We start from the raw sequence: 14,070 nt of genomic DNA, 5'->3' as shown, positions 1-14,070 counted from the left end.
TAGCGTTGTACTGAACGGGGTTATATTAGATGGCAAGTTAACATCATTTCCCAATGGTATTTCTAGAAAAGCTCAAGTGTTTCTGAGAAGTTTACCTCTCCTCACCCTCCCCTTCTGCCTTTCAGAGCTCGATGTCTAACGGGGATAAAGGTCGTCCGTCAGATTACCTCAGTAATGGGAAGAAGAGGAAAGCAGATGAGAAGGAGTTCATGACAGACTATGTAAGAATTTTGCTGGATAATGAGCTCTGGGCTGCAGAGTCTGGGAAACAGCCCGCTATATTCTGAGGGAAGGACACACTCCATTCATACATCTTTCTTTTTGTCCTTCAGGGCAGTGATGCTGACAAGAGTGATGACAACTTGGTTGTGGATGAGGTTTGTGTTTAGTTTGTGTGTAAGTGTAAGTGGTAAGTTTATCTGAGCATAAACACTTACCATGATGACCAGCAGCGTAAAAAGTTTTATCTGTCAGCAAGGCCGATGAGCACAGCACGGGCAGTGACTGATGCTGTGTCTGTGCCTGTCTCCTCAGGACCCCTCCTCCCCCCGCAGTGTGCAGTCTTACTCCTCCAGAGAGAATGGGCTGGACAAGATCCCCGCCTCCCGCAAGGAGGCTCCGCCCCAGGCCAGCCCCACCTCCCTGGCCTCCTCCAGCAGCGCGGCCTCTCCATCCCGCAACAAAGAGCCTCCTCAGGTACACCTGCTGTGGCCCCACACACACGGAGTGTCACAAACACACATGCTCAACATACATACAGCCTCACTGTCAAAAATACACACACACACGCTGCCTGCCTCTGTTTATTTCTCTCTCACACACACACACACACACACACTGCCTGCCTCTGTTTATTTCTCTCACACACATGCACACTCACGCGCACATACACACACACAGGTCCTCACTGTCACAGACATACACATCACACACATGTGCACGCACTCACAGCCTGAAACACCCACACAGACATACACACACACACTCTCACGCACGCAGGTCCTCACTGTCAGAAACATACACATCACACACATGTACACACACTCACTGCCAGAAACACACAAACACACACACGTGCGCGCTCACTACCAGAAACACACAAGCACTCTCGCTGTCAGGGACACCCACATGCATCCTGTCAGATATGTGCATATATTGTCAGAAGCACTTAGTGCCGAAAGTGCGCAGGCACAGGAAGGGCGCGCACACACGGGGTGTCAGAGATGCGCACATGATCACGCACAGACATTTCCCTCGCATTCACAGTCGCATCCATACTCTCCACACGCCCACAGCCTCTCCACACTCTCTGTGGATGAATGCAAAATCACAGCAGGCACAATGGCAGGACACATGAGCGGAATGTAATGACATGGGGAGAGTACTGAGCCACTGAATATGACAGCTCTGTCTCACCGAGGGAAAATTGGCCAGAAATGAACAATTATCATGTACATAATACTGTTTGACAGTGATTTACAGATGTTCACCAGACAGTTTCCTATTCAGCAACCACAAAGAACCAGGGAAGGCATCCTCTGAATGTAATTATTTCAGTTTTAAGATGTATATCAATCTCAAAATTTTATTCTTAGAATATCGCAACCAGCTTGTGTTATGGACCGCCAGTGCAGTCAGCCCAAGAAACTTTATATCCTTCTCTCCAAAGTGCTGCTGTTTTCCTTTCACTTAACAATGAAAGTTGAACTCATTTTTCACGTCTCTGAGATACTGTCCCTTTGTGAAGCACTGTAGAGGGATGTTGAATGGTGGTATTGACTGTCTGAAAATGAATGTCCTTTCTCAGAGTGAGAAGTCCAGCACACCCGTTCTGAAGCCAGGGACCCCCATGCCCCCGGAGTCATCCACACCAGGACCCAGCGCACCCCCCCAGTTCCGGCCGGTCCCGGGAAAGGCTGGCGTTGACCCCCTCGGTGAGACATGCTGACGGTTCCTGGGTTTCCAGGGCTAAAGCTCTGCTGTGTTTCTGCTGTGTTTCATACAATCTATGTAGTGCACTGACACCATCAAAGTCCTACTCATTTATACATTGTCCAGGCAGCCCAGGCAGACGTTTGGCAGTTTGTCCAGAAGAGGGCAGTGTGACTCTGGAAAGGGATGGCTTTGTGACAGGCTCCCCTGTTGGCTGCTATTTAGTAATGACGCCATCAGTAGGCCACAGCCTGTTTCACGGATGGAACTGGAAATAGAATTCATGGCATCGTTTCTATACTCGTGTTTATTGGTAATCTCCAATGCTTCTCTTGTAATGTCTCTTGAACTGGGTCACCTCACTAAAAAGGGCAGATACAGTCCATGGCACTAGCCGTTTTCATGCCCGCACCGATGAAGGAGAAACAGTTTATCAGCCTGAGAACAAGGCACATGCTTGTCTGTAATATTCCAAATAGCTCTTAACAATCTCTTGTCTTGTAGCAGTGGGATGTTTTGCCGGTTTTCAACAATGCAATTTCAAAGAAACGCTAAGAATTTGGCCTGTTTTAGGGCATTGTGCATGGTGTTATTGTCTATGAAGTATGTTCTTGGCTTTGCAAGTTCGTCTGCAACTGAAAATCTTACTTGGTTTCCAAGAGTAAACTGACACAATATGCTGAGTGGTTTTTTGCTGTTTTGTAAGCCACACCTCTCTTGTCCTCTGTAGTCAGATAGTTTTACATGATCATTCCTCTTGTTTAACATTATTCTTGACTTTGTCTGGTGATAAAATGGTGAAATTTAATATACTAGTGTGATTCATTTTTATTTCCTATGCTCTTAATACTGCTACTCTTTATTTTTTATATGGTCATTTTGTCAGCTTGTTTAAATGTTTCACTTTTCCTGCCCTCTCCCTTTCTCCCTCTCCCCAGCTCTGGGCCTCAGAAACCCTCTGGCAGTGCAGGGTGCTTACCCACCTGGATTTGGGCTGCCCCCTCCCGGAGTGAATGGGGAGTTGGGCGGGGCAGCAGGGTATGGTGCAGGTTTGCACCTCGTCTCCCCGCAGATCAACGGGGCGGCAGCGGCCGCCGCAGCAGCCGGCTACGGGAGATCCCCTGTGGTGAGAGAGGGGGGTGACGGAGTGGGGGGTGGGTGAGGTGTGTGTGGGGGGGGGGGGGGGGGGGGCGTGGATAAAGGCTGATATTCTGGCTACATACCTACCTCTCCAGGATCTGCTCTTAGGTTCCGATGCCTTCCTTTGAGGTTTATATTCTCATAGACTTTATTACTCTTTGCTCCCTTGTACAAGTGCATGATCAAGCAGACACAGAGAGCCGTTAGCAAAAGGAATGCTAGCTATAGCTGTTAACTAGAGGAGTGTGAAGAGGCAGCATGTTGTGCATATGGGATGTGTACAATCCATCTCTGAATGTGCCCATGGGATATATCCAATCAGCCTTTGACTGCACATGTTGGATGGATAAATTACATTTCTGACTGTGCTTCTCCAGGTCGGGTATGAGTCTCCCCACCCCCACATGCGGGTCCCGGGACTTCCTGCAGCCTTGCAGTCTGCAGCATCAGGAAAACCGTGAGTCCTGCACCCCTGTGCTTCTCTCTGTCCATCCATTCTCACTTCAGCCCTGTGCTCTTTCCCTAACCATTTATCCCTCTCATCTCTCCGTGGAACCATTTCTGCATCTCCTCCACTCTCTCCTTCCTTCTCTGTTCCTGGTGACTGGACGCCTGTTGGTTTATCTTCAGTAGTGCAGAGGTCTCTGGTAATCCTTTAGTACAGGGCTAGTTCATTGGGTTACTGGATGATGCACTGCATTACAAAAAAAGAAAAAACCATACTGACTATCATGAATGATCATTGTATACCCAGCATCTTTTAGACTAACACTTTTTACCACTATATGTTATTAACGCAGATGATGATAATAAGGTAGTGTTATGGTTCACTGTAGTAGTATAGTACAGTGATTTACGGTTTTAGTTGTCAAGTATATACCAGTTAGCTGCACTGATTTATAGATCTGTTCTATGCAAAACTAATTAAAATGGTGATAAATTGTCAATTTTTTGTGGTAACGTTCCAAGCCAGTGCACCAGTGTTAATGTTGAAAGACTTTACTCCAGTGTAAGTGTTAATGCTGCCCTCTGTCCCCCTCTGCAGGGCCTACTCCTTTCATGTGAGTGCAGACGGGCAGATGCAGCCAGTGCCCTTCCCTCCCGATGCCCTGCTGGGCCCGGGCATCCCGCGCCACGCCCGGCAGATCCACACTCTGAGCCACGGAGAAGTGGTGTGCGCCGTCACCATCAGCACCTCCACGCGCCACGTCTATACCGGCGGCAAGGGCTGTGTCAAGGTGTGGGACATCAGCCAGCCTGGCAGCAAGAGCCCCATGGCCCAGCTGGACTGCCTGGTGAGGGTTCACACTGACACAGCACTGACACTGCTGCTATACTGTAGTGCAGTGACGAGCACTGAGACCGCTGCAGTACTGTAGTACATTCAGACCAGCGCTGAGATTCACACTGTGATACGCTGACACTGACTGAAGTGTTAGTTCAGTTTTGCAAGTCTGTTGCTGCCACCTGTTTTTCTGTGAATGCTACACTGTTTTTTTAGCACTATTTTTATTGACAGAGTTAACCCATCTACTCATGCATATTACAGGTGTTGTTATTACAACAGACAGGTCTTACTGTCACTGTCCTGTTGCCATGCCTCTGCTCACAAGTGCCACTGACCTTGTGCTTCTGTATCATCAAATCAGAACAGAGATAACTACATCCGTTCATGTAAGCTCCTCCCTGATGGACGTACCCTGATAGTCGGAGGAGAAGCCAGCACTCTGTCCATATGGGACCTGGCCACGCCCACTCCACGCATCAAAGCAGAGCTGACATCCTCTGCTCCCGCCTGCTACGCCCTCGCCATCAGCCCAGACAACAAGGTCTGCTTCTCCTGCTGCAGCGACGGCAACATCGTGGTCTGGGACCTTCACAACCAGACCTTGGTCAGGTAAGTACAGAAGAGAGAGAAGGGGACAGGAGGAAGAAGATACTGCAAGATAGGCACTTGTTGTGAAACTTCCTATAAGTGTTCTCCTCTTTGTGGGGAAATTAAAGAAATTAAAGGAAGCTGGGTTTTCAGTCAGTTTTTATGTTCTCTTGAGGTTCTCTCGTGGAGCCTTAGGTTGGCCAGTTGCTCTGCTCTGTCTTACAGTCATTCCATTCCTCTCCCCTTTCATCATGAAAATGGTTTCCAGTTTCTAACTTAGCTTATTATCCATGACCTAAACTTCAAACTTCAAACAAATATTGTCCCATTTTCCCCAAAGTCCTATTGATAGCCAAGTCGTAACGCCAAAGGACAAGGTCACAATGGCTGCTCAAAGTTCTTCTGCCTCGATTACTCATGCCTGAATTTTAATGAAACACAAATGTTCTCCTTACTGTTGCCTCACAGCCCAGATATTCCATTACAAGGTTCATATTGCTTTTGTATTTATTTTACAGTTTGCCTCCAGTTCTATGCCTGTTTATAATGTATTCTCGCTGCCTCTTTCCACAGTAGATGGCCACACCATTTGTCCACCATTTCAGTGCGAGTGAACTGCTTACAGCTTCCTTTTCCTTATATTCCATTAAATGGATAATGAAATAATCTCTGCTAAATTTCACAGTCCTAGGCCCTATTCTGTATTTTTCTATAGCATTGGTTGCCATTGCATCTTCTAACCCTACATATGTCTGTGCATAAAGTAAATTTATGTGTGATCAGACAGCTTTTTTTATTATCTCCTTTTCAAACAAACTGCATATACGCCCCAGATGGGTGGAGTCAACTTGTGCCATGCATTGCCACAACACTGCATCTTGTTCTGTAATACTTAAATGTCTATGCATATAGTATGAGTCATATGTAAAAGTCACTGTATAGTCAGGGTGTGTAAGTGCATATTAGTGTCTTACTGCAGTTCAGCTCAGAGCTAATGTGGCCCCTGGCTTCCACAGGCAATTCCAGGGCCATACGGACGGGGCCAGCTGCATCGACATCTCCAACGACGGCACCAAGCTGTGGACAGGAGGGCTGGACAACACGGTTCGCTGCTGGGACCTGAGGGAGGGGCGGCAGCTGCAGCAGCATGACTTCACCTCCCAGGTACAGGGGGACAGCAGCACCATGCTGAGAGTTTATACAGGGACATAGTGGGACACCACTGAAGAGAATGACGGAATGGGAGCGAGAATAGACTTAATTTGTGAGAATTACAATAATGTGATTGTACAGTCAGGTATGCGATGTAGAATATATTATGTGTCGTGGTGTTTAACACTGAACCTTTTGCAGCGTGTGAGTTTCTGTCATTCACTGAGTCTAAGTGAGTTAACTCGCAGTTCTCTCAGATCCAGTTTATTCAGACGTGTAATGCCCCCCTTTCTCTCTGTGCAGATCTTCTCTCTGGGGTACTGTCCCACAGGAGAGTGGCTTGCAGTGGGAATGGAGAGCAGCAATGTGGAAGTGCTGCACGTCTCCAAACCTGACAAGTACCAGCTGCACCTCCATGAGAGCTGTGTGCTCTCACTCAAGTTCGCTTACTGCGGTAAATAGGCTCGCTCAGCTCATCCCTCAGCTGATGGTCCATTGTTTTCTCCACCCTGTCTATAAATCTGCTAAAATATGATGGTACTTACAGTTCTGTGTGCGTCTGTGCGTGTGTGGTGTGTGTGTGGTGTGTATGTCGGTGTCTGTGTATGTTGTCGGTGTCTGTGTATGTTGTCGGTGTGTGTGTGTGTGTGTGTCTGTGTGTCAGTGTGTGTGTGTGTGTCTCTCTCTCTCTCTCTCTCTCTCTCTCTCTCTCTCTCTCTCTCTCTCTCTCTCTCTCTCTCTCTCTCTCTCTCTCTCTCTCTCTCTCTGCTTGTCCCCTTGCTGTCCCCCTTTCCTCCTCTTCCTAAACCACTAACCCTACTGTGACACACTGCTTGTTCAAGCACAGGAGTTTATCTGCCCCCTAACTGTTCATTGCTCTCCCCGGGTCTGCAGGGAAATGGTTTGTGAGCACAGGGAAAGATAACCTACTGAATGCGTGGAGGACACCTTATGGATCCAGCATATTCCAGGTATGTCCTTGCTTTGATTTAGCCTTCGATTTTTGTTGGAGAGTATTATACCTTATGTAATAATTCTTGTTCAAGACTTCCTTGAGATTATTTTATTATACATTCTTAATGCCTTGTAATCTTTTATCTAATGCTAATACCAGAATAGATTCTGGTGATAAGAATTGTTATTATTAGTGAACTGTTGAAGAGTGGTCACATCAATTAAAATAAAAATCCAAGATACAACAATGGCATTAACGTGTGCAATATGTGATCTGAGAGGAGCAAATTCCTTTGAATGCTTTGCTCGCATGCAAGATGGGTTACTTGGCCCCTCTCGTCTCTGAACTGTCCACTCTCTCCCCTCTGTCTGCAGTCAAAGGAGTCATCTTCAGTGCTCAGCTGTGACATCTCCCCCGATGACCAATTCATTGTCACAGGCTCAGGTGACAAGAAGGCCACTGTGTATGAAGTCATCTATTGAGAGTGACATGGGCGGGGCTCCCGCAGTGAGTCAGTGACTGGAGTGGGTGTGGCGTGGAGGCAGAGACAGAACGACACCTGGGTTTTGTTGTTTTCGTTACTTTTGTAAAGGATGGAGGTGAGGGAGATACTGGATTCCTGGAGTTTGACCTCTTTACTGCTCGGAGAAAAGTTGGCAGTCTTACTAAAGAAATTTGGGATTCCTCCAAAGACTTCAACTCTTTATTTTATTTTAATTTTTTTTTAACTAAATAAAACCTCTGTAGTGAACAAGAAGAAAAAACATTAGCAAATAAAGAAGCTTATTTTTTAGCCTTTGGATTCTAAGCAAAGAGACAGTGGTTCCTGTGTCAGGGGAAGCAGGGGGTGGGGGTTGGGGGGGGAGGGGTGGGGTGGCCGCAATGAGGGGCCTGCTGTCCCTGCTCCCGAGTCATTCGCTCTTGCGTCCCTGCTGTGGCTCTGTGACTGTGCACACATTTCCGCAGCGCAGGTGTCACACAGATGGCTGTGAGTGGCAGCGAGACTCAAATGACTTTCAGCGCCGTGTTTCAGCGCCAGTATGATTGTATAACACACTGATTACAGACCGAACGCAGTCCATCAGGAGGAGGCCGTTCACAGTGGTCTGCGGTTTCAGGGACGCGGCCCTGTCATCGACTTCAGGTTGTTTTCTTTCGTGCTCGAGCACATGGATGGATTATTTCAAAACTCTGTCAGCCTCAGTGTTAATAATTCACCGTAAACTAAAGGGGCGCTCAACAGAGTGCATACCTCCGCCACCTTTGACAGAAGTCATATCGGCTCTAAAATCGAATATATGTTTCTCTAACCCAGTCATTTCACTATGTTTCATACAGGGTTGAGTTCCTGTTCCTGTATACTGACACACAGGTATGAACTTCTCCATAGTACACCTCTGTACTAAACTGTCCGAATGACTAGGCAGAAATGGTCTCTGCTCAGTTGGGCTTTTAGCTGTGTGCCGTTCAATTTTTTATTTTTTTTTTTGTCAAAATGCCACATGTTTTCATTTGGCTGCAAATTGGTGGTGAACGCACATCTCTTGGGCTGTACTGACATCCGAGTACCTTGTGAGAGCTTTTTTCTTATGGGGCAGCTCGTCCATCATCTGTGGTCAGTGTCATCGAAACATAATGTTTCAGTCAAAACCAAATGTTCTATTATTGTGTTCTGAAAATAGGAACTGTCCTCTGGGGTTTTCCTCCAGCTGGGTGCATCCCCACACACACATTTACAGCCTCATATGACTACACTAATGGCCCTTTGCACATGCTCACTGTGTGGTATCCTGTGTAACTGAGCAGTGTATTGGTGTAATTCAGACCCACACATATCTGAAGGAAGGCTCTCTTCAAATGCTGTCAGTCAGTACTGCCTGTCTTCTACGAATGACTGGGCAGCTTTTCCTTGTGAAAAAAAAAAAAAAAAAAAAAACCTTTATCAAAAAAATGTTCTAAGCTACTGTGTGATCTCTGCCCCCTATCATTTTGTAAGACTTTATGGACTTTGTAAAGGAAGAAGTGCTGAGTGCCCAGCACTGTGCAGAGAGGGCTGGGCTCAGACATGGAGGGGGGGCTGTCTTCATATCTCTCCATTTATCTCTCCTGTTGGCCAGAGAGCCCGGTTCCCTACTGTGTTCTGTTCTCCAGTGGCACTGGTCAAGGGGATTGTGATTGTACTTGTCTTTCGGGGTGGAAGAGGGGAGGGTCAGGGAATGGTGTGGTGGGTGGGCAAGACTAGTTGTAGGTGATGTGATGAGACCAATAAACTATTTTGTATGGCTTTTGGTGGTGTGAAAGTTTCAGTCTCTTACCTGAAGTGACATTCGTTGACAGCAGGTACTTTGATAGTGAAATGTGAACTTCAAACATTTAATGTTTCATTGAGACTTCAGGTCAAATCCCTCCCTGCTTTTTGGTTTCTCTCAATTCCATGGGTAGGAAATTTCTGTAACAGCCACTTCATCCATGCTGTGTTGTCATGTAAATAGCATTTGTATTAATGGAAGCTACTTAGTGTATGTCACCTGTATTAAGGTGCACAACTGCCAAAAGAAGATTGTTCATGAATTATGTTTCAGCAGCCTGTGTCCAAGAGGCACTTTCACCTGGAGACACTCCCACCATAAGTAGTAAACATTCCATTTATACTGACAGATTATCAGTGATGAATCTTTCACATGTACGACTAGAATATAACAGCTTTGAGCTCTTTGAAAATGTAAGGCTCATCCAGAAGCTGACAGCTTAAAGTATTTGGGTGTTCACATGCACATTCAGCCCTTTTAAAGTGAAAGACAGCCACAAAAGGTACCCACTTCGCTATGCACACACTTTATAAAAAGTCACTGTTTTGCTTTTTAATTCATCTCTGTCAAAAGTTACTGTCAAATCAGAACTGGGTTAAATTACTAAAACTCAGCAGCTTGAAAAATGTTGTTGAGGCTTACATGTTAATAAACATAACGTGCAGTGAACAGAACAAGGATAAAATAATTTTCATCATGCTTTGCAGCCTTACAGTTATGATGGTATTCATTGATATTACGTGGCTCCAGCCACACACATGATACTGTAAGCACAAGAGTGTGTGCACCAACACAAAGTCATGACAAGCATTGCCTAAAATGGTATTTAACTTGAAAGGCTGTGTGTATGTAAGATTTGAATCAAAGGCTGTCCTTCTCACAGTCATTAAATTCAGCAATTTATATAACACACCACTCACACTATTTACACTATAAACATATGACACATAATTATGATGTAATCAAACAGGCTGGGTTTTAAGATGACCCCAGTGAAGTTACTTTTGTCATATATGTTTTGAACATGGCTCCTCAAAAGCAACATGGAGCCATTCTTTTTTAAATGTTCAAAAAGAGGATTAAATCAGCCCGAGCACTTCAAAAGAGCAACACACAATTTTAATATTCACTTTCATTTTTCTTGTACAACACATGGAAAAAAAGTGACAGGAAGGATAACAGTGCATTTTTTTAAGTTCCTTGGCTTTTAAAGAGTACTAAATAAGAGCTTTACAATTTGTCTTTTTACGGTTTAGAGAAGTCACAGGCAGGGGAAATGTAGGCTGACTGACAGACACAAGAGATACAATTTGCTGATGGCAGGCAGTGGAGGTGCCAGGCATTCATAAGTCCTACAGTCTTAAAGCAAAAACAATTATACCCTGTCCGCAACAACTAAAACATACAGGACTGGCTTCATTATGACCAAAGACAACTAAAACACCTAAGCACTACATTCTAATAACTTGTTATAAAAAAACATGTCCAAATACTGAAGTACTGTAATCAGTTCGGCTTTTAAAAAAAAAAAAAAAAAAAAAAAAAAGGACCAGCGATCAGTCACCAGAATAAGCCCCCTGAAAAGGTGGAGTGAAGCTGCTGCCGCAAGGCCGTGGGCTGCTGCCTGTCACCACCACTCGGGAGGGGATACATTGAGAAAAGTACAAGACGAGACGTCTTTCCCAGCCACCCGATGACTGCCATGTCCTGCGTGTGACGCAGTGAGTCCCTTCCCCTCTCCTGGCCCACAGAACAGGGAACAGGGCAACCTTGGCTCCTGCTGTGGAAACGACCTGGGCAGCCAGAGGACCCCGTGGAGACAGGAATCGGATCACTTATTGGCTTATTTACAAAGCCTGGAGAGGTTTCAGTGCTGGGAGCTACAGGAGGTCGTGAGCGCTAAGTTTAAGGGGAGGCGTCAGTGCTGGATGTGAGGATAAATATCATAAAACATTTATGTGGATGTGAAAACGTCTGGCTATTCCTGTCTTCACCCTTTTCCCCTCAGATCCCTACCATATCATACAAAAACACAGTGAAGCGAGGGCTCATATGTGTAAAAATGCCAAACTGAAGGGACCCAAGACCACATTAACCTCATAATACATATGTAACAACTAGTCCCAGTAGCAAAACCTATTTTTAAGACTTCATAAAACACTAAGCATACCATAAAGAACTAACTGACTATTTAATCGAGTTCAGAGTGCAGAGTAGCCTTTACACAACTTACCAGCCAGCATTACAACCATAAACTGAAAAACACTGCTGCAGTCCTGTTGTTCTGTGATAACAGAAAAATCTGTGATGCAGGTGATTGATAAAAACAAAATGTGCTTTTTGCGATCAGAAAATGCACGGATGTGCCTGACCTACCTACAAGGATGTAGAGTACTGAAATGGACACCATCCACTGTCTTGGTGTCCAATCAGAGTGCTGTAAGAAGATAACCATCCATAAGAGTTTGGATTAAATGAATACTAGCATTTCTATTCAGTGTCTGTGGAACGAAACCAGCTGGGATTCCAATTGACACTGCTCTTCATTAAATGCAGGCTTCGGCAGACAAAAATAAAATATATATTAGGGAATTAGATTGCGAGCCGCTGTATGAATATTTAATTGGATGAAGAATGTGCATGGATCTGCTTGTGTATCAGTGTCTCTCCAGCAGGAATGCCACCCAGCCCAGTTCTGCTGTACTGCTTGCCTGACACCCCTCACTGGGGAACGGGGTCTGCACTTGCCTCATTAATGTTTGACTGACTGACTAATGAATCGATTGTCTGGTATCAGTGTTCCTCAGCCCAGTTCCCCAAGCACCAACCAGCTCCTCTGGGGCTTCCCATCCACTGAGCTCTTAATCAGGGAACCACACTAATTATCTGCTTCCCCTCCTCTCCTGCCTCACCTCAGGGCAGGAGGGGAGGCCCAGCTGGAGAGTGGCCTTGGGGAGGATGTCACATTGTAGGAACAAGAGCCATGGTTGCCCCCTGCCACAGGCCCGATCACCCCCTCCCCGCCCAGCTTCAGTACACCACCTCGTACACAGTGGCCTTCTTGTCCCCAGAGCCTGTGACAATGTACTTGTCATCTGGAGACACGTCACAGCTCAGGACCGAGGAGGATTCCTTGGACTGGAAGACAGATAGAGGGGAAAGAAACAGAGGAGGGGGGAGAAAGAGGAAGAGAAATGTTTATAGAGGAAAAATGTACACAAATATAACCCTCCCAGCACACACTTTCACCCATTCCTAAAGACCCTTGGGCGGCAGACACATGGAAAAAAGAACCCGAACCAGAATGTTTAATAACATTTGAGCTACAGTTGATCTTTGCTTTCTCACAGCGGGCCTATTAGCAGCACGATGCCTACAAATCTTAGCTTTCATGAAACTTACATCTCCCAGCTTGAGGGCATTGAACTGTGACGCTTGCTTTTGTAATGTATGTACATATAAACTTCTTGGTGACAAATATGAGCCTAATTTATGCCCTGTTACAAACACGTGATATGTGTTTTTTCCCTTCCTCAAGTGAAACCATTAACACTATCAAAAACGAAAAAAGGCTAAAAAGACTTCAAAGTTTTTAAAACACTTTGCTAAATTTGAGACGGGAAATGCCATTAAAATGTGGTATCTCATATTTTGTGCCAGAAGACTTTATCATCTTCTTAGTTAACCCATCTGCTGCTAAACACTTTTAAGGAAGAAAAATCACTTCAAATCACATCTCAACATGAACGGTAACTTTGACTGCATAATGTTTCCGCAATTTTTTCTTAACCACAAAACATAGCAAAAACTGTTTGTTTTACAGTTATCGCGTTTCCTGATAACCCAGATGACGGCACGCTCTCCAGCCTCTCAGCGTAGCTAAAATAGGAGCGGGCTCAGCCAGGCACGGAGAGAGACTCACTCACATCATAAACAGCACTCCAGCACAGGGCTGCCGTGCTCCACATTAACTGAACAAACAGGGTTCTCCACACTGCCCCTCTCCTCCCCAGCCCATTTGGTTTGGTCTTCTGAACCTGGACTCACATTTAAAAAGAACAACTATCCCCACTCCTCCCGCAACATCTACCTCAATTCTGCGCAGCAACTGCTCTAGACATTTAAGGTCCATCGGTCGCTAGGCAATTCACAAAAGAGAGTATTAATAGACATGCAAATACTGAAGAGGGAGAAAGGGGGGAGGGAGGGGTGACAGTGAAGGGTGGGGGTGAGTGAAAGCAAAAAGATTCGGGGGGGGGGGGGGGGGGTGAGGGAGTGGGAGCATGAGAGACCGCAGACAGGGGATTGAGAGGCAGTTGGCATTTTAGATAACAAAGCAGATAGCCTCTCTCCTTGCCAGAGCCCTAGGGATATGCCGTGTGCCTGGCCTTTGATTCTTCCACACACTCACAGCCAGTGAACAGAAGTATGACAGCAATAGCAGCTCCCACTCTTGCCTTCCCATTTCCATAACTCATCTGTTTGGAGTCCGCGCATCCGGTGAAACAACCATGAGGTATTTCTAATACCAAAGAGGCCCTTCTAATTCACAAAGTATGGCTCTTCTATTTTCTGACATACGTCTCTTCGTTCATTCATGACTCTCTGTTTTGCCCACAGACATATTTGATGCAGCAACACCGCTGTTGTTACGCTTCATTTATTAAGTTTTGATGTGCTGTACTGTGTTCTCTGACAAACTGCAG

The 14,070-nt window shown here is 45.7% G+C and overlaps 2 protein-coding genes across 5 annotated transcripts in view; one reads left to right on the top strand and one right to left on the bottom strand.

Moving 5' to 3' along the window:
• The window catches only part of tle2a (TLE family member 2, transcriptional corepressor a), a 27,802-nt gene extending 20,148 nt beyond the window's left edge, over window positions 1–7,654 (top strand). For all 3 annotated transcript variants that reach the window (XM_036521273.1, XM_036521272.1, XM_036521271.1), the window contains exons 9-20: window positions 126–221; window positions 333–377; window positions 535–696; window positions 1,808–1,934; window positions 2,871–3,058; window positions 3,450–3,529; window positions 4,118–4,367; window positions 4,722–4,969; window positions 5,965–6,112; window positions 6,404–6,554; window positions 6,995–7,071; window positions 7,430–7,654. In XM_036521273.1, the coding sequence (XP_036377166.1) occupies window positions 126–221; window positions 333–377; window positions 535–696; window positions 1,808–1,934; window positions 2,871–3,058; window positions 3,450–3,529; window positions 4,118–4,367; window positions 4,722–4,969; window positions 5,965–6,112; window positions 6,404–6,554; window positions 6,995–7,071; window positions 7,430–7,537 (1,680 nt within the window). In that variant the 3' untranslated portion in view covers window positions 7,538–7,654. The remainder of the gene's footprint in view (window positions 1–125; window positions 222–332; window positions 378–534; window positions 697–1,807; window positions 1,935–2,870; window positions 3,059–3,449; window positions 3,530–4,117; window positions 4,368–4,721; window positions 4,970–5,964; window positions 6,113–6,403; window positions 6,555–6,994; window positions 7,072–7,429) is intronic.
• Window positions 7,655–10,920: 3,266 nt separating this feature from the next.
• Window positions 10,921–14,070, bottom strand: part of tle2b (TLE family member 2, transcriptional corepressor b) — a 37,122-nt gene continuing 33,972 nt past the window's right edge. For both annotated transcript variants that reach the window (XM_036520743.1, XM_036520744.1), the window contains exon 20: window positions 10,921–12,502. In XM_036520743.1, the coding sequence (XP_036376636.1) occupies window positions 12,395–12,502 (108 nt within the window). In that variant the 3' untranslated portion in view covers window positions 10,921–12,394. The remainder of the gene's footprint in view (window positions 12,503–14,070) is intronic.

The sequence above is a fragment of the Megalops cyprinoides genome, chromosome 2 (assembly GCF_013368585.1).
Source record: "Megalops cyprinoides isolate fMegCyp1 chromosome 2, fMegCyp1.pri, whole genome shotgun sequence".
NCBI classification, from domain to species: domain Eukaryota; kingdom Metazoa; phylum Chordata; class Actinopteri; order Elopiformes; family Megalopidae; genus Megalops; species Megalops cyprinoides.
Note: the sequence above shows the minus strand (reverse complement) of the source record. Positions and strands in the feature narration are given on the sequence as shown.